This window comes from Monodelphis domestica, chromosome 2, assembly GCF_027887165.1.
Source record: "Monodelphis domestica isolate mMonDom1 chromosome 2, mMonDom1.pri, whole genome shotgun sequence".
Taxonomy (NCBI): Eukaryota; Metazoa; Chordata; class Mammalia; order Didelphimorphia; family Didelphidae; genus Monodelphis; species Monodelphis domestica.
Window position 1 is genome coordinate 262,024,210 of NC_077228.1, and position 18,364 is coordinate 262,042,573.

Here is an 18,364-nt window from a genome sequence, read left to right on the forward strand (position 1 = left end):
GAATATCTTATTTTTTAGCTGAACACTGTAGCAAAGTCTTTCAAGTACACCGTTCCCTGTCCCTGGATGTATCCAAATGAATACAAGTCAGGGACATTGTACAAAGAGACTGAATCCTTGAATCTTAGAGTTGGAAGTCCAAAGATCTTGGCTGGTATCCAGTGACCATGATGGCCAATCAATTGGCAAGAATAAATAGCCTTAGAAACTGAGAGTAAACTATGGAGCCTAGTAACTAAGGAACTCACTCCAGGACCTAGCTCAAGCCTGGTATTGGCCAAGTAAAATGAATAATTTTTTTTTGCAATTACTTTAGATCATAGGATTATTGATTTAGAGCTGGAAAGAACTTTAGAAACAAATTGAATCCAATCCAACAGATGAGCATACTGCTACTAAGGGGCTGACTTGAGCTTTGGAATTAGGTTTTTCTGATTCCAAGTCCAGTGACTTATTCACTATGCCATGCTGCCTCCTAAGTGCATCCCTCGTCTAATCCTTATTTAGACCTTTTCATTTTCAGTTTTTGGGGTTCCATTATCTTTGGTGGTCATATTCTCCTCACCTGTGAAAGAGTACAAAAAAACAGAGTCAGTGCTGAATGATGTGTTATAAATGTAAGATTATGACACATTCCTTATTGTCATGGGACTTAAAAATCCAATTGGGAAGTTAAAAAAAACAACAACCCATGTTACAATAGAGAATCACTACTACAAGTGTTCAAAGAAAGGAGAGCAGAAGGCTGGAACAATCTAGAACAGAAGAGTCAAAATATGGCTTATAGGCCCTATCTGGGCCACAATATTCCTGAATGAAGCTCCAACCAAATAAAATGTAATTGGAAAATATTTAACAAAATAAAACATAATAAAACATAATACTAGATTTTAAAACTTAAGTTAATATACAGCCTGCTAGAATCCTTATGTAAGGATCTGTGACCTCCATTTTGATTTGAGTTTGACACCACTGATCCAAAGTATTCATGATACCAATAGCATTGGGGCATGTCTTTGACCATATAGAAAAGTTTTGAATAAAAGAAGAGGGCAATATTGTAAGGTGCCTGAAGAAGAGGGAATGTGTAGCCAACATGAATGATGAAAGTTTTACTGGAAATCAACCAAACTCCTTCACTAGGCTAGATCTGTTCTTGGAAGCCACTCTGAGAGGGCACTTTGGGCCAAAGTACTACTAGTCTTTTGGGCCATAATTATTTTTCCTGAATCGCATCCCAACCCTGTGTAAAAATGGAGATTTTGAACCCTAGACTTCAATTCCCAGAAGTTCTTGGTATTTCCCAGAATTCCCTATAATCTCACCTGAGTCTCCACCTGGGTGAGATCATAATTAGCATTTAACTGGCAGTAAGGCCTCTCTCTCTCTGCCATTGCAATGATGTAGGAAGTTAGTGGTAAGCTAAGCATGGGGGTTCTGAATTGGTTAATTAACCATGGGCACGTGGTTTTTATTTTGTATCTTCTTTATTCCTTGATTTCTAATAATCCTTAATAAACCTCATAAAATATAAAATTTTTATTATTGAGACTAATTTAAATTTTATACCTGAGGGGTTAACTCCTCTTCTCCCAGGGCCTGAGGTCTGGGCTATAAATAAACATTGGTTCCCTATTGCCTATCAGCAAATCAAGTTCACAGTGTCTGCATGAGGAGGAATATTTCAGAGAATGGAACGGGGATGGTGGTGGTGGTGGTGGCAGAAAAACAATGGGCAGATTGCTTATACTAGGAGGCAGTTGCAACAGCCCAGGCAGTTGATGAGCCAGTACCAGGGTGTTGGCAGTGAGGTGAGGGAGGCACCAGTCACATGTGAACAGTGAAGTTACAGCAGAAGTTAGAGGCACTCAGCTCCAAATTTTCTCCTGAAACCCAGTCTAACAACTTCTTGTACATCTCCACTTGGATATATATCTTGGAGGTATCTGGAGTTGAAGCATTCCAAAGCAGAAAGTCATCTTTTCAGCCATAAATCTGCCCTTCCTCCTCCATCTCCCATTTGTGTTGAGGGAGCTGGCAGCTTTTTAGACACAGAGAACTAGGGAAGCAATTAGGGAAGACAGTACATAGATGGAAATGCACAAAATGGTACTCTAGGACAGGACAGTCAGATTATTCATAGGTGTTCCTGGGAGTAGGACTGGCAAGGATTTTAGAGGGTCACGTAGTCAGCCCCCTTTATTTGCAGATGAGGATGAAGGAAGGTTGTGAAGCTTTGAAAATCAGTCTGAGGAGAGCGAATTCCAGAAAGTGCTAAGCCCTGATTGATAAAAGGAACCTGAATGATGCCGATTCTGATCCCTACTGAAAGATGACCAGCCTCTCCCTTGGTGAATGAAATAGAAGTGCTTATATGACTTAAGACTCATTTCCTCACGGAAGAAAATGAAGACTCGAATGGGCAAGGTGCCTGGCCCAAGGCCAGATGGTCAATAAAATAAATAAATAGCAGTCAGAATGGGAGCTATTGTTTCCCTACTCCCAACCCAGTTTCCTGGAGGCCACTATCTGTGTAACCTTGTGCAAGTCACCACTTACACACTTTTGAGGGCTATCCTAGAAAATACATGAATCAATAATATACGTACTTTGCTGCAAACCTTAAAGCTTGGGCGTTCTCCATTTGCCATAAGCTTCTACTTGATTATTTACATATTACCAAAAGGCAAGCCTTTATTCTAGCTGGTCAGCTGCTTGAACACAGGGAGCATTCTTTCCCCCCTTATTTAGGATGGAGAACAGCGATGCCCAGAGGAAGGTGCGTATGCCAATCTCCCCAACGCAGTTTTTGGGCTCCTAAATGAAAAACAGGCGGGAGCGGCAGCGTGCAAAGAGCACGCTGCACCGACGGGCTTCTTTATTGCGCGCGAATTTCCCGTTGGTCAGACCCAGTAGACAGAAAAACCGTGCTAACACATCTTTTTGGAAACCAGTTCATATGCCTTAGCGGTGGGGTTAGCAAAAACTTAGCCAAGAGGGAAGTTAGGGAATAAACTGATGCCAAGTAAAGAAAGCTAAACGCTGGTTTAAGTGAAATTTTAACAAAATATACATACAACCACTCAAAACTACCCCCCACACCTACATAACGAAAAAAAAAATCAGGCACACCTCTTTAGTGAGAATATGGGTGGCCCTAAAAAGGGCCTTTGGAAATCCGGTGTTAACAATGCATAACACAGCGAGGCTCTCAGCCGCCAAAGCCGTACAGAGTGCGGCCCTGGCGTTTGAGAGCGTAGACCACGTCCATGGCGGTGACGGTCTTTCTCTTGGCGTGCTCCGTGTAAGTGACGGCGTCCCGGATCACGTTCTCCAGGAACACTTTCAGGACTCCGCGAGTCTCCTCGTAGATGAGTCCTGAAATTCGTTTCACACCACCGCGCCGAGCCAAACGGCGGATAGCAGGCTTAGTGATGCCCTGGATGTTGTCCCGAAGCACCTTTCGGTGTCGCTTAGCGCCACCCTTACCAAGGCCTTTCCCGCCTTTACCACGACCAGACATAGCTAAAAGAGACGAAGAAACGACCTAAAACGAATGATCAAGATTCCCGCCGGCGGACATTTATATAGAGTAAAAGCGGACCTCGTTGAGAACTTAAAGGGGCCCAGGAGGGGGCGGTGGGAAATACAGCAGAGGCTCCGCCTTCCTCTGGGCCTCAGGTCCCTTCTTATAGGGCAGGACGGAACAGAGACACAATCCTGCACAACTAATGAACCCCTTTTCTCGATTGAATTTCTTTTCATTAGAAAAAATGATGTACTTTTTTTTTTTTCAGGAAAAGAAGCTTAACTCTATTTTTCATTCTAATATGAGGCTCTCAGGGGTGCTGTGGTGACAATATGTTGTTATTCCTTTAAATTTTTCTGTTGTCTATGCAGTTATCCTTATTGAAGGTACAGTAAATTTAATTAATAGCTAATTAAAATAAATGATGTTTAATTCCTTTCCTCTTCTCCTCTTCCTCCTCCTCCTCCTCCTTTCTTCTCTCTCTCCCTTCCTTTCCCCCCATCCATCTCCTCCCCTCCCCCAGGATTCCCATAAGATACCATCTTCCTCCAACTGTCCCAAATCCCCAAAATTATCTTTCACTCTGTATTCAGGGTCCGTAATTAGAGTCCATTGACTTCTTTATTATGCCTCTTTTGCTAATAAATTGCAGAGCTCAAGTTGTTTCCTCATTTATTATTAGTTTATCTGCCACCAAAGTTGTGTCTCTCCTTTAATAATCTCATTCACTTTTAGTTTTAACTTTTTTTTAAAATTTAGAATATTTTTCCATAGTTACATGATTCATGATTCTTCCCTCCTGAAGCTGACAAGCAGTTCCACTGGGTTATACATGTATCATTGTTCAACACCCATTTCCATTATATTCATATTTGCAGTAGATTGATCTTTTAACATCAAAATCCTGATCATATCAATATTGAATCACATAATGGATCATATATTTTTTTCCTGCATTTTTGTTTCCACAGTTCTTTCTCCCAAGTCCCTCAGAATTGTCCTGGATCATTGCATTGCTGCTACTAGAAAAATCCATTACATTCCATTGTACCACAGTTTGTCTGTATGTATAATGTTCTCCTGGTTCTGCTTCTTTTGCTCTGCATCAATTCCTGGAGGTCTTCCAGTTCACATGGAATTCCTCCAGTTTGTTATTCTCTTCAGCACATTAATATTCCATCTTGGTTTTAACTATTGCATCTGTGACCACTATTCTCATAATTGTGTCTCTACCCTTGACCTCTCACCTAAGTTTGATTTAAATTTCCAAATACCAGTTTCTCCACTTCATTATTCCATAAGTACTGACAGAAGTAAACCACTTCCATCTTTTGAACAGTATCCATTTTATGACTTAAAGCTCTGTGTTTCTATAAAAGCTTTTATGTTTGTATGATTTCAGGGAAAATGTTCAGGGCAAACTTATGGTTGTTTGGGCAAATAACCACAAAATATCCTATACAACTTATAGCTGTATCCTTTGATTTTCCTGTACCTTTTTGTTTTGTCATGTTTGGATCAATCAGAAAGAAGAAATGGCCCTGTTGCTATGGATTATATAACTTGATTTCCCCCCTTATTATTAAATATAAGGAAGCTTTGCCATTGAGGGTCACTGTGTCTTCTGAGGGGCCTTGGGTCTGATTTGTTTTGCAAATGCTAGCCTTCACACTTCATGGATTTGCTTGCTATATGCTTCCTCTTCCTTCAGTTGGCAAAGGTGGCAGATGATGAGAATCATCCAAGGCTGAGGCTTGCAAAATGTATTTGGCAATATAATAAGGAGGCCATGGACTCAAGAGACAAGAATAGCATAGAATTAAACTGATTTAACAAAGGATCAAGAAGGGGCAAAGAAAGAAGAGATGACTTTAGAGAGAAGTGAGGAGTCCCCAGTGTGTGTTAACTTGGATGAAAGATTTCTTGATCGTTATTCTGTCTCATGTAATTATTTACTTTTTTGTGAGTTTTTTTTTTTTAGAATAAAGTTTTAGTATCTGAGCTGTTTGCTTGGTCAGGAGTCCAAGATAGTATTATCAGTTGTGATCTGCAGAATTAGAGAGGATATACATAATGGAAAAATAGATCCATTAAAGTATCTAATTCCTTTCCTGAAAAATACCCTTTCTTGCCCTGTTTGGATCTTAATCCACAATCTTCCTGTTTATCTTTCTCTCTCCAGCTGAGGAAGTCTCCAGGTGTAACGACTTTTCGTGCCACTGGACCCAGGCTTCCAACGCCCAGAGAGTGGGACTGTCTCTGTGCATCAACTTTTCCACTTAAATCTTCATGCACAAGTGTCTTTGTGCACAAAAACGAACAAAGACAATAGTCATCCACGGTTACCGAGAGACTACTACTACTACTCCATCCTCTATTAGCACCACCTTTATTATTAGCACCCTCTTCTCTTATTCCCTTCCCCTCTTTTCTGTAGGGTAAAATAAATCTTGATACCCAAATGAGTCTTTGGGTATCTTTGAGCCAGTTCCAATGACAATAAGGTTCAAAACTCTTCTATCTTCACTTTCACTTACAGTGAAACTTTTACAAAGTTCTTTATATAAGATGATTTACCTCATTCTACTTTCCCCTTCCCTCATCTCTCAGTGAATTCCTTTGTCAACTTTTTAATATTATTTTTAAAGATATCATCCAATCATATTTAACTCAATAACTTTAGTTAGTGAGTTACCAACTGTATCCTCTATCGAGGAATACTTCTAACTGCCTTAAAAACAACAACATTATTAGGAGTTACAAGTATCATCTTCCTATGTAAGAATATAAATGGATTGACCATATGAAGTCCTTTATTATTTCTTTTGTATTTACCTTTTTGTACTTCTTTTGAATGTTGTATTTGAAATTCAGATTTTCTATTTAGCACTGATGTTTTTATAAGGAATTGTTTGAAAGTTCTCAGTTTAATTAAATATCTATTTTTACCCCTAAAGGATTATACTTAGTCTTACTGAATAGTAAATTCTTAGTTGTAACCCTAACTCTTCTGCCCTCCAAATATTATATTCCAAGTCCTCTAATTCTTTAACATAGAAGCTGATAAATCTTGTGTTATATCCTGACTCCAGTTCTTACAAGTCTTTCCAGGTTTTTCTGAAATTATCCTGTTCATCATTTCTTATGGCACAATTGCATTCCTTTAAAGTTTATGGACTGTTCAGCTATTTTCCCAATTGATGAACATCCTCTTAGTTTCTAATTCTTTGCCACCACAAAAACAGTTGCTAAAAATATTTTTGCAAGTAGATCCGTTTCCCTTTCCTTTGATTTTTTTTTTGAGTACATACCTAGTCTTCAAATTGCTGAAGTTTTATATAGTGCTATAATTTTATAGCACTTTGGGCATGGTTCAAAATTGCTCTCCAGAATGGCTGTATCATTTTCGGACTTCACTAACAGTGTACTAGTATCCCTGTTTTCCCACATCCCTTCCAACATTTGCCGTTTTCCTTTTTGGTCATACTAGCCAACCTGATAGGCATGAGATAGTACCTCAGGGTTGTTTTAATTTGCATTTTTCTAATCAATGGTGATTTGGAGCATATTTTCATGAGACTATAGATGGTTTTAATTTCTTCATCTAGGAATTGCCTGTTATCCTCTGACCATTTATCAACTGATGAATGACTTGTATTCTTATAAATTTGACTCAGTTCTCTATATATTTGAGTAATTCAGCCTTTGAGAAGAGACATTTGCTATGCATTTTTTCCTGTTTTCTGTTTCCCTTTTAATTTTGATTGCAGTCCAATAATTTTTAAATTATCTCTCTTCTATCTATTTACCAGGTCAAAATTTTTAATGTAATATTTTACATTTCCTCGTAAGTTTTTATACTTGTGATTTTGTTTTATTGTTTCTTGATGTCTAATGGAATCATTAGCTTCCATGTGCCCAGTTATAATGTTTGAGAAATTTTCTGAAGTGAACTTTTGTACCTTTTTTTCCATTTGGTCATTTTAAGGTGCAGCTAGGTGGTAAAGTGGGTAGAGTGCCCTACCTGGAGTCATGAAGACCTGAACTGAAATCTGGCTTCAGATACTTGCTAGCCTTGTGACCCTGGACAAATTATTTGACTCAGTTTGCCTCAATTCCTAATCTGTAAAATGAGCTGGCAAAGGAAATGGCAAACTACTTCAATATCTCTGCCAGGACTACCCCCAAAATGGGGTGGTAAAGAGTCAGACACAACTGAACAATACTTTTTCGGAATTTTTTTTCATAGGTCTCTTCTTATTTGGTCAATTCTGATTTTTTAGAAGTTCTCTTTGGTAGATTATTTGGGCTTCTTTCACTATTTGGTCTATTCTGTTTTTTTTTTTAAGATGTTATTTTCTTCAGTACCATTTTTATGCCTTGTTTACCAAGTTGTTGACTCTTTTTTTCATCATTTTCTTGCTTCACTCTCATTTCCTTTCCCAAATTTATCTCTACTTCTCTTATTTAATTTTAAAAATCCTTCTGAAGTTCTTTCACAAAATATCCTTGAACCTGAAACCAATTCACATTTTTCTTTGATGCTCTGGCTATAGCAGTTTTGACTCTGTTTTCTTCTGAGTTTGTGTTTTGATCTTCCCTGTCACCATAATAACTTTTTATGATGGTGATGATTATTTTTTGTTGTTTTCTCATTTTTCAAGCCTTTTTTTTTTACTTATAACTTTATCTTAGAGTTGAACTCTGCTCACAGGGTGAAGAGGACACTGTCCTAAGCTTTTGGTTTTTTGTGTAGCTGTTTTCAAAGCTAGTTCTACTGATCTTCAAGTTTTCAATTCTTTTGAGGTGATATCCTAGCCTATGTTCTAGTCTGTGAGTGATCACCGACATTCTTTCCTAACCTGGAATTGTAATTAGGGTCCTTGTTTCCCTGGGACTACAAGCTGTGGTATATTATACTTCTCCTGGCCATGGGACTCTGACCCAGGATTTTAATCTGGATCCATACAGGGGCAAAGCAATAGAGTTCTACACCCAGTGTCAGCAAAAAGACCATTGTAGTCTCCTAACTGGTTGCCTAACTCCCTTAATGGTTCTGGGCTGAGAGCTCCAGAAACCACCACTACTGGTTCAGTTGTCCTCAGGGCCTTGTGCTGGCTTAGCCCAGGCAAGGCCTACTGCTATGTTCCCTTGGCATTCTGGACTACACTCCACTTTCATGCCAGTGTGACAGACTTCTCCTGCAAGCCATTTAAGTTTTCTGGGCAGGAAAATTATTTTACCTCTTCCTTTTGTGGGTTCTGCCACACCAGAAGTTGTTTTACAGCATTATTTTAAAGGTTTTTTTTTTGGAGAGGAATTTGAGAACAGGCAGGTCTCTTTCATTTCTCCACCATCTTGTTCTCCATCTCCAGTTTGCCACTATTCAAAGGAAAAGGGGTAAAAAGTAATATTATTGACCTGTGGAGTCCTATAAAAGTCCAATACTTGATTATTGTGGAGGTGTGCATGACTCAAAATCTTCCTTATTCCTGCTTCTCTGGTGGAGATGGCAATATTAGGAGCTTCATTTCCACTGGGAGCCACGGAGCTTGTTATCATATATCAGTTACCAAGGACCATGTTACCATGCCCCATTGGGAAATGTGAGGGGGAAAAAGGCTTGGGGTAGAAAGGTCCCTCCTTTTGTCATTCTGGCCCTCTCTAGAGGAAGCTTGGTGGAATGGTGAGTAGATCTCTGGGTCTAGAGTTAGGAAGTTGCTGTTCAGTTAGGTCCAACTCTTTGGGACACCATTTGGTGTTTTCTTGGTACTGATTTTCTTGTACACTTTTTTCTTGATACTGGAGTGGTTTGCCATTTCCTTCACCAACTCATTTTATAGATGAGGAAACTGAGGAAAAACAGGGTTAAGTGACTTGTTCAGCATCACACAGATAGTCTGAAGCCCAATTTGAATTCAGGAAGATGAGTCTTCCTGACTTCAGGCTGGTACTCTATCCACTCTACCACCTTAAATGCCCCTGATTTAGAGAAGTCTGTCTTGAACTGTTCTCTGTCAGTGGCAGCTGTGTGATCCTGAGCAAGTCACTTGACCTCTGTATTCCTCAGTTTCCTCAAGTATAAAGTAGACATAATAACATTCACTTTGGATATTGTTGTTGAGGATCCAATGAGATAATATTTGTAATAATATTTATTTTTGACATATAGTAGACACCTGCTTATTTCTTTGTATTTGCACTTTGGCAAGATGTCCACAGTTAGCATAGGCTCTTAGTAGAGGTATGCCTCATATTCGACATTGAATAAGAAACATGGACTAATTTATTGTATTTAGCAGGTTTGTTGTCATGTCATGGATTCCCCCTTACCAGTGAAGAATACCACTTTAAAAGGGATGTCTGACTGTATACTTTTTCAAGGACTTTTGTAGAATTCTAAGCAATTATCTTTGTCTTGCATAATAGTTGCAAATCAGTAACAGAACATTTCTCTTATAGAAAGGGAAAAACAAGTCGAAGATGTATTTCTGGTGATGAATCCTTAAAAAAAAAATCAGTAACCTATATAGCTTCAAGGATACCACGGTGAGATAAAGGTGTTACAAATTTTAGAGCTCTAAACAATTGCAAGATGGTTAGAAAAAGAGGCCTTCATGACTGTAATATTACTAAAATTTTCTAGTGTATTTTAGTTAATCAGCAGATAGGAAAGGGAAAAAATAAACACTTATAATTCCAATCTTACAGTTGAGGAAATTAAGGCAAACCTAAGTTAAATTACTTGCATGGGGTTGTACACTTAAGTATGTGAGGTCAAATTTGAAATTGGGTCTTTTATATTCCAACACTTGTGCTCTTGTTCAGTTCCATTCAGCTTTTAATTAATCCTATGAACAATAGCTAGTGGTTTATATTAGTGGCTTTTATATCAGCTTTAAAAAGTATTAGGGCCTTTTAAATACACCTTGAATGGAGTCTTACAACTTGGTGACTTTTGCTCCAAATGGAATTCTTTAAAACTTCATGAAAAAATTCATGGAGATCCTTCGAGAATGAATTAACATACATTAAATATAATTTTTCAGTATTTCCTCAACGATTTAGGATGATCATGACCAGTGCCCCTTTTATTGCCTTCTATTGTAATAGCTTTAGTGTTTGGGTTTAAGTATAGGGACCAGGAAATCCTTCATAGGACCATTTTCTGTTAGGGGCAGTTAAGGTTTTTGAGTTTTGTACTACATACGTACATTATCACGTGCTACATGATAAAGTGACAATAAGCTATGATCAAAGGCCATTAGAGAGAAAACGTCAATGAAGGTTCCTGTGTGGATAAGGAAAGATTGAATGATATAGCACTTGCACCTGGAAACGTAAACCTTACTTTTAGGGTACCTTGATTATCAGTCACACTAGTAAGCATTTCTGGAGCCTCACTAGCCACCTTAGAACCAATACTGTGTTCCAAGGCAAGGACAGAAAGGGGTTAGGCAATGGAGACTAAGTGACTAGGGACTGTCTTGAGGGTGCCTTTGAACCCAGGATATCTCCCATCTGAACCAAATTCCCAGTCCGAGCCGCTTAAGTTTTAGAAATCTCACTAATTTGCAAACCAACACAGAATGGCCCACCACAAAAACTAAAAAGCACAGCTCTTTTAAGTGAGAATGTGGGTGGCCCTGAAAAGGGCCTTTGGGAGAGCAAGCGCGAACAAAACTCGCCAGAGAGGCGTTTTAGCCGCCAAAACCGTACAGAGTGCGGCCCTGGCGTTTGAGAGCGTAGACCACATCCATGGCGGTGACGGTCTTTCTCTTGGCGTGCTCCGTGTAAGTGACGGCGTCCCGGATCACGTTCTCCAGGAACACTTTCAGGACTCCGCGAGTCTCCTCGTAGATGAGTCCTGAAATTCGTTTCACACCACCGCGCCGAGCCAAACGGCGGATGGCGGGCTTGGTGATCCCCTGGATGTTATCTCGAAGGACCTTCCGATGACGCTTGGCGCCACCTTTGCCAAGTCCCTTCCCGCCTTTACCACGACCAGACATAATCAAAGAATACAATAAAGCGACCCAAAGCTAAAGATAAGGTTTCCGCCTGTGAGACATTTATATAGAGTAAAAACGGACCTCGTTGAGAACCGAAAGGGGCCCAGGAGGGGGAGGTGGGAAATACAGCAGAGGCTCCGCCTTCTTCTGGGCCTCAGGTCCCTTCTCATAGGGCAGGACGGAACAGAGACACAATCCTGCACAACTAATGAATCCTTTTTTCTCGATTGAATTTCATTTCATTAGGAAAAAAAAACAAAAAACGACGAACTCCCCCCTTCCCCCTTCCCCGGGAAAGAAGCTTAGCTTTATTTTTCATTCTAACATGTTATCGAGGGACGAATGGAAGTCTATCAGGGGTGCTGTGACGGTAATATGATGTTATTCCTTTGAACTTTTTTGTTTATGCATTATTGAAGGTGGCAGTAAATCCTTGAAAGGGTTTTGCACTAATAAAATAAACGACGTTTAAGGTCTTTCTTCCATTACTTATAAGAATTCCCATACGACACCTTTCCTCAAGTATCCCGAACTCCAAATTTATTTCTTTCGTTTGTCTCCCTACTGCCCAATACGCATAGAAAACAGACCAGCAGATTGTTGATAGAGGTGATTATAATTAAAGCATTAGTTCGTCATTGGGGTAATTCTGTCTCTTCTTCAAGTCACCCACTAGAAATTTTAATACCCAGTCACTGGAATTTGTGAAGGAGATTATTTTGGGTCAGGTTGTCTTCAGGTATTATTTACACTTTAAAGAAGGAGTTCTTAACCTGGGGTCCTAGACCTTTTAAAAAAAATTATAATTTAAATAGTACTTCAAGGTTTAGAAAATGATATGGAAATATCTCATTTGATCCTTGCAACTACTTTATGATGGAGATGCTATTTTTATATCCATTTTGCAGATCAGGAAACTAAAGCTGAAAAGTTAAATGACTTATTCAGTTTAGCACAGCCAGTCTGAGATAGGTCTGAGATAGGATTTAAACTATTATTGAATCTAAGTGATGCCCCTTCTCCAGGCAAACTCCTCTGTGCAGATTGCCCCCTCTTATTATCTCTTCTCTTTCATTAATCTTCAGTTGCACTCTGACTACTGATTACTTCCCTACTGCTTCATAAACACACTCGCATCCCTCTCATTCTCAGAAAAAATCCCTCACTTGATTCATTGATTGCTGTTAGTCATAGTACTATATATAGCATTAAAAAAACAAAAAACAAAAAACTTGATAACTACATTTTCACGTAATTTGTTTCCTTTGTAAAACTATTTTATTTTATGTATTTGAAAACATTTTTTTTTTCACAGAAGGGGTGCATGGACTTCACCAGATCGCCAAAGGGGATGGTGTAAAAGAAAAGTTCAAGAACATCTGCATTAAAGGCAGGCTGCAGCCTTTCTTCCAGGACCCAACATTTTCTCCCTATCCAAAACAAACAACCCAGCTAGTCTACCAGGGAACCATAATTATGTAGTACCTGGTAGCAGGTAATATACCCCTTTTTTATATTTCATGGGTAAAGGGAAGATATCACTCAGTCAATAATCATTTATTGAGCACCTGGCCATAATGCCATTAAGCTCTGAGGATTCAAAGAAGAGCAAAAGACAGTCCCTACCCTTAAGAAGTTTCCTCTTTTCTAACAGGGAACATAATATACAAATAACTTAAAGTTGTGGGGTTAGTGAGGAGGTACCCAACTTGAGGCAGGATGGAGACGTTCAAGGTAATGCAGATGGCTGTAGAAGGGTTCCTCTTAGAATAGAATTTATTTTATTTTATTTTTTACATTTACTTTAATTTTATTTTTCTCAATTATTTGAAAAAAATGTTTCATATTCATTAACAAATTGAGTTCCATATTCTCTCTCTCTCCCATCCCCACTCTTTGATAAGGCACACAATTTTATTTCTTATATGTATGTAATCATGTAAAACATTTCAATATTAGACATGTTGCAAAAGAAAATAGATCCCCAAACCCAAGAATAACAATGAAAGATTTAAAAAGTATGGTTCAATTTGCATTCAGACTCCATCAGTTCTTTCTCAGGAAAGTGGATAGGATTTTTCATCATAAGTCCTTTGGAATTGTCTTGGATCATTGTATTGCTGTAACTAGCTAAATCATTCACAGTTGAACATTGTACAATATTGTTTGTGTACAAGGTTTTCTTGGTTCAGCTCATTTCACTTTGCCTCAGTTCATGTCAGTCTTTCCAGGGTATTCTGAGATCATCATGTTTGTAATTTCTTATAGGAAAATAATATTTAACCATAATGACGTAAAGATGATTTTAGAGTTGTGACTTAAATTTAGTCGCATGGGGAAATCCCAAATAAAATACCCAAGTCAGACTGGAATTTTATGGTAATTTAATTAATATAGAAGGAAGAAATTTAAGGAGAAGGAGGGAAGAGGATATAGGATTTCTCCTGCCTGGCCTATGCCAGGGGGAGTTTAAAATCCCCACCTCTAGGTCTCTGAAGAAGATTAGAGGCTTCTAAAAGGAAAAAGTTGGAAAGTAAAGGAGGAAAACTCAGACAGAAACTCACCACTGAATGGGACAAATAGCTTGTAGCCATGCAAAGATGCCGGAAGGCTCAGCATGCTGCTCTCAGCTAACTCTCCACTGCCAATCAGGGAAAAGAGTCCTGGAGAGATGAAAAATCCCAAATATATAGACCTTCCACCCTTGTGTCTCCTCCTCTAAATTTTCACATCTACCAATCACATCAAAGCCTTTCTCCAGGACTGCCCATACTTTTAGTTCTCATCTTCTTTGATTAGATTATATCTTTTGAGTTACTTAACACTTCTTTGTTAAATTCATCTTTTGTTAGTTACTTGACCTTTTTGTGATTAATTTAACCTCTATAGTTACTTAACATCTTTTTGTGTTAAGATCTAAAAATAGACTTAGCTTAAAGTTCTAGCTTCACTATAAGGTGAGAACTAAGTACCTTCATTGTTCAATCAGGAGATTACAACTTTATCTAAGTAGGGTGGAGTAATTTAAAGTTCACATTATATATCACAACTTATTCAGGCATCTCATTTTACAATTCTTTGCCTCCATAAAAAGAACTACTTTAAATGTTTTTGTGCATATAAGTCTTCTTCCTTTTTCTTTGATCTCTTTGGGGTACAGACTTGTAGTGGTGTGGTTGGGTGAAAAGGTATATGCATAATTTTATAGCCTTTGGGCATTGTTCTAAGTGGTTCTCTAGAATGATTGAATTAGTTCACAACTCCATCAATAGTGCATTAGTATCCCTATTATTCCACATGCCCTCAAACATTTGTCATTTTCCTTTTCTGTCACTTTAGCCAACCTGATAGATGTGAGGTGATACCTCAGCTTTATTTTAATTTTCATTTCTCTAATCAATACTGATTTAGAGCATTTTTTCCATGACTATAGATAACTTTGATTTCTTCTGAAAACTGCCTATTCATATCTTTTGACCATTTAAATATTGGGGAATGACTCATATTCTTATAAATTTGACTTTGTTCTTTACTTCTTTGAGAAATGAAACCTTTATTACAGAAACTTGCCATAAAAATGTTTTCCAGTTTCCTGCTTTCCTTCTAATCTTGCCCAAATCTTGTGCAAACCTTTTTTAATATAATGTAATCAACATTATCCATTTCATTTCCTACACTACATTCTGCCTCTTATTTGCCCATAAATTCTTCTGTTATATATAAATCTGACAGGTAAAATATTACATGCTCCTCTAATTTGCTGATGGTATCACCCTTTATGTCTAAATCATGTAGCCATTTTGACTTTATCTCAGTATATTGTATGGGATATTGGTCAATATCTAGTTTCAGTCAAACTCCTTTCTAGTTTTACTCAGTAATTTTTGTCAGTGAGCTCTTGTCCCCAAAGCTTAGATCTTTTACTTCTATCAACTCTAGACTACTGTGTTAATTTACTACTGTGTATTATGTATCCAATAAGTCTACTCATTCACTACTCTATTTCTTGGCCAGTTCCGGATTGTTTTGATGATTACTGCTTTGTATTAGTTTGAGATGTGGTAGTGCTAACCACTTTCCTTCACATTTGCCCCTATTAATTCCCTTGATAATCTTGACATTCTTTCTTCCAAATGAATTGTGTTGTTATTTTTTCTAGCTCCATAAAATAATTTTTGGAGGTAATTTGTTGGGTATGGCACCATAGAAGTAAATTAATTTGGACAGAATTGTCATTTTTATTATATCGAGTTGGCCTATCTATGACCAATTAATATTTCTCCAGTCATTCAGATTCAACTTTATTTGTGTGAAAAGTGTTTTATAATTGTGTTCAGATAGTTCTCCTGCTCTGTAAGTGACCACAAACACTTTTCTCTGCCCCAGTGAGAGAAGGAGTTTCCCAGAGTTAGGCAGGGATGCTGGATAGCATGTGGGGAGATAACATGATGCTTTTCCAGGTGCATAGGCACTCCCATGTATTGCCTGCCCATTGTAATTATGTTTTCATTTTCTCTCTCTTTTTTTAAAGCCTTATCTTCTGCTATTGATTCTAAGTCACAAGAGCAGTAAAGGTGAGGCAATTGGGGTTGTGTGACATGCCCAGGGTTACATAGGTAGGAAGTTTCGAAGGTCAAATTTGAACCCAAGACTTAGTCCTGGCTCTTTATCCCGAGTCACCTTTATTTCCTTTGCTAGACAGAATGATGTGGTAGAAAGAGTTGTGGATTTGGAGTCAGAGAACCTCAGATCAAATCCTTTCTCTGCTTCTTACTCCCTAGGTGTTTCATAGGACTCTTTTTTTCCTCATCTCTAAAAAGAGTGAGGCTGGGACAGAGGACTCTTCCATCTTTCAATCTCTTTGTTATTTTTCAGTTGTTTCAATTGTGTTTGAAACTTTTTTGACCCCATTTGGGATTTTCTTGGCAAAGCTACTGGAGTGGTTTGCTATTTCCTTTTCCAGCTCATTTTACAGATGAGTAACTAAGGCAAACAGGGTTAAGTGAGTTGCCCAGGGTCACACAGCTAGTAAGTATAAGTGTGTGAGGCCTTCAGGCCTAAGAACTCTTATCTACTGTGAGTACCATCATCTCTTAAAGTAAAGTGAAGACAGTAAATGTAGGGGAGTGATTGTGTATGCTATTTTATGCATTAGTTTTATTACATGTGTAAGATTTCTTTGCACTATAAAATTGCTAAAAATTCTAAAATATATTTGAATAAAACAACTAGAAAAGTTATTTGTAATTTTTAAATGAAAAGTGGTGGGGGACATTAAAAATAAACTAGGGGTACATTACAAAAAGCTTGGAAACCATTGCTTATGGTATTAGTTGACAGAAACTCACCAATAATTGCCCTTTCCATGTGCCTTGGAGTCTAGTGTGAGGTCAACTTTTCCCCAAATCCTTTGCAGAGAAATGCTCATTTCCTAGTCACCTATCCCTCAGGGAAGAGACTAGAATGACCTTTCTCCCACTGAAGCCCTTAATCTTGTTAGTTGCTATAATATTTTCATACACCAAACTGTATTATTTTAATATTATGGTTAATAGTCCATTATTATAATTAATATCTTATATACAGATAGTATAATAACTAGGTCTAACTCTATTATATGTGATCACTTGATTTATAATCAATAATATAAAAGCAGTAAAACCATTTTCTTTTTAATATAAGATTTCAACATGAGTCCTCTGGAATAGTGGTTGACCATTGCATTGATTAGAGTTCTTATGCCATTTGTGGTTGTTAGTCTTTATAAAATTGTTATTACATAAATTGTTTTTCTAGTTCTGTTAACTTCATTCTGCATTAGTTTGTTAAAATCTCTCCAAATTTCTCTGTAATTTAATTCTCTGTGTTATATCTTCTTATGCAATAATATTCTATTAAATTCCTATACCATCACTTCTTCAACCATTCCCTAATTCTCAGGCACCACTCTTGGTTTATAATTCTTTACAATCATGAAAAGAGCTGCTATGAATATTTTTGTACATTTGAATCTTTTTCCTCTTTGATGTCTTTGCAGCATAGACCTAATATAGTGGTATCACTGGATCCAAGAGTACATATAGTTTGATAATTTGGAAGGACAGTTCCAAATTGTTTTCCAGAATGTTTAGACACCAACAGTGCATTAATAAGGTTCCTGGGATCTTTAATATATTCATTGGAAAGCATAATATTATCCAGGAAAAGTATCATTGATTAATTAATCAACAATAATTTAATTGAGTGAGCTTATATTAAATAATTTAATTGAGCACTAATTTATTTCTTTGACTTCTCTTTCAATCCTATTGACAATCCTAATTCAGAACTTTGTTTTTCACTTAGACTGCTAACTAGGTGATAACCTTCTAAATGGGCTCTCTTGTCTGCAATTTCTCTTCTCTCCAATGAACTCTGCTTCTATAACAAAGTTGATTAGCTTGAGGTATAGCTCTGATTGTCACACCTTTGCTCAAAATTCTTTCCAGGCTCCCCATTGTTTGCTAAATAAAGCTCCAATTTTACCCTAACTTTCTAGGCATTCCCTAATCAGACTTCAACCTTCCTTTCCAAACATCCTGTATTTTTTCACAATACAAATTCAACATTAGCCAATCTGGAATATTAATTTCTCTCCCAAATTTCCCATGTTTTACTGCCTCCCAACCTTAGTTTATGCCAGTGATGGCAAACCTTTTACAGATGGAGAGCTAGGCCTCACCCCACCCTACCCCCTAGGCTGGGTGCCATGCCAGCCCTCCCCTCAGACCAAGTACCGCCTCCCCATACCCCAGATAGGGGAGGGAGGGAGCACTCTCATTGG

The 18,364-nt window shown here is 37.9% G+C and overlaps 1 protein-coding gene across 1 annotated transcript; it reads right to left on the reverse strand.

The window, feature by feature from the left end:
- Nucleotides 1-3,126: 3,126 nt before the first annotated feature.
- On the reverse strand, nt 3,127-11,590 carry LOC100018638 (uncharacterized). The gene is made up of 3 exons (XM_001367343.4): nt 11,235-11,590; nt 10,744-10,820; nt 3,127-3,547 (listed from the first exon to the last, which is right to left on the reverse strand). The coding sequence occupies exons 1-3, from the start codon at nt 11,539-11,541 to the stop codon at nt 3,212-3,214; spliced, it is 720 nt and encodes a 239-aa protein (XP_001367380.2). The 5' UTR covers nt 11,542-11,590; the 3' UTR covers nt 3,127-3,211.
- Between the last annotated feature and the right edge of the window lie 6,774 nt (nt 11,591-18,364).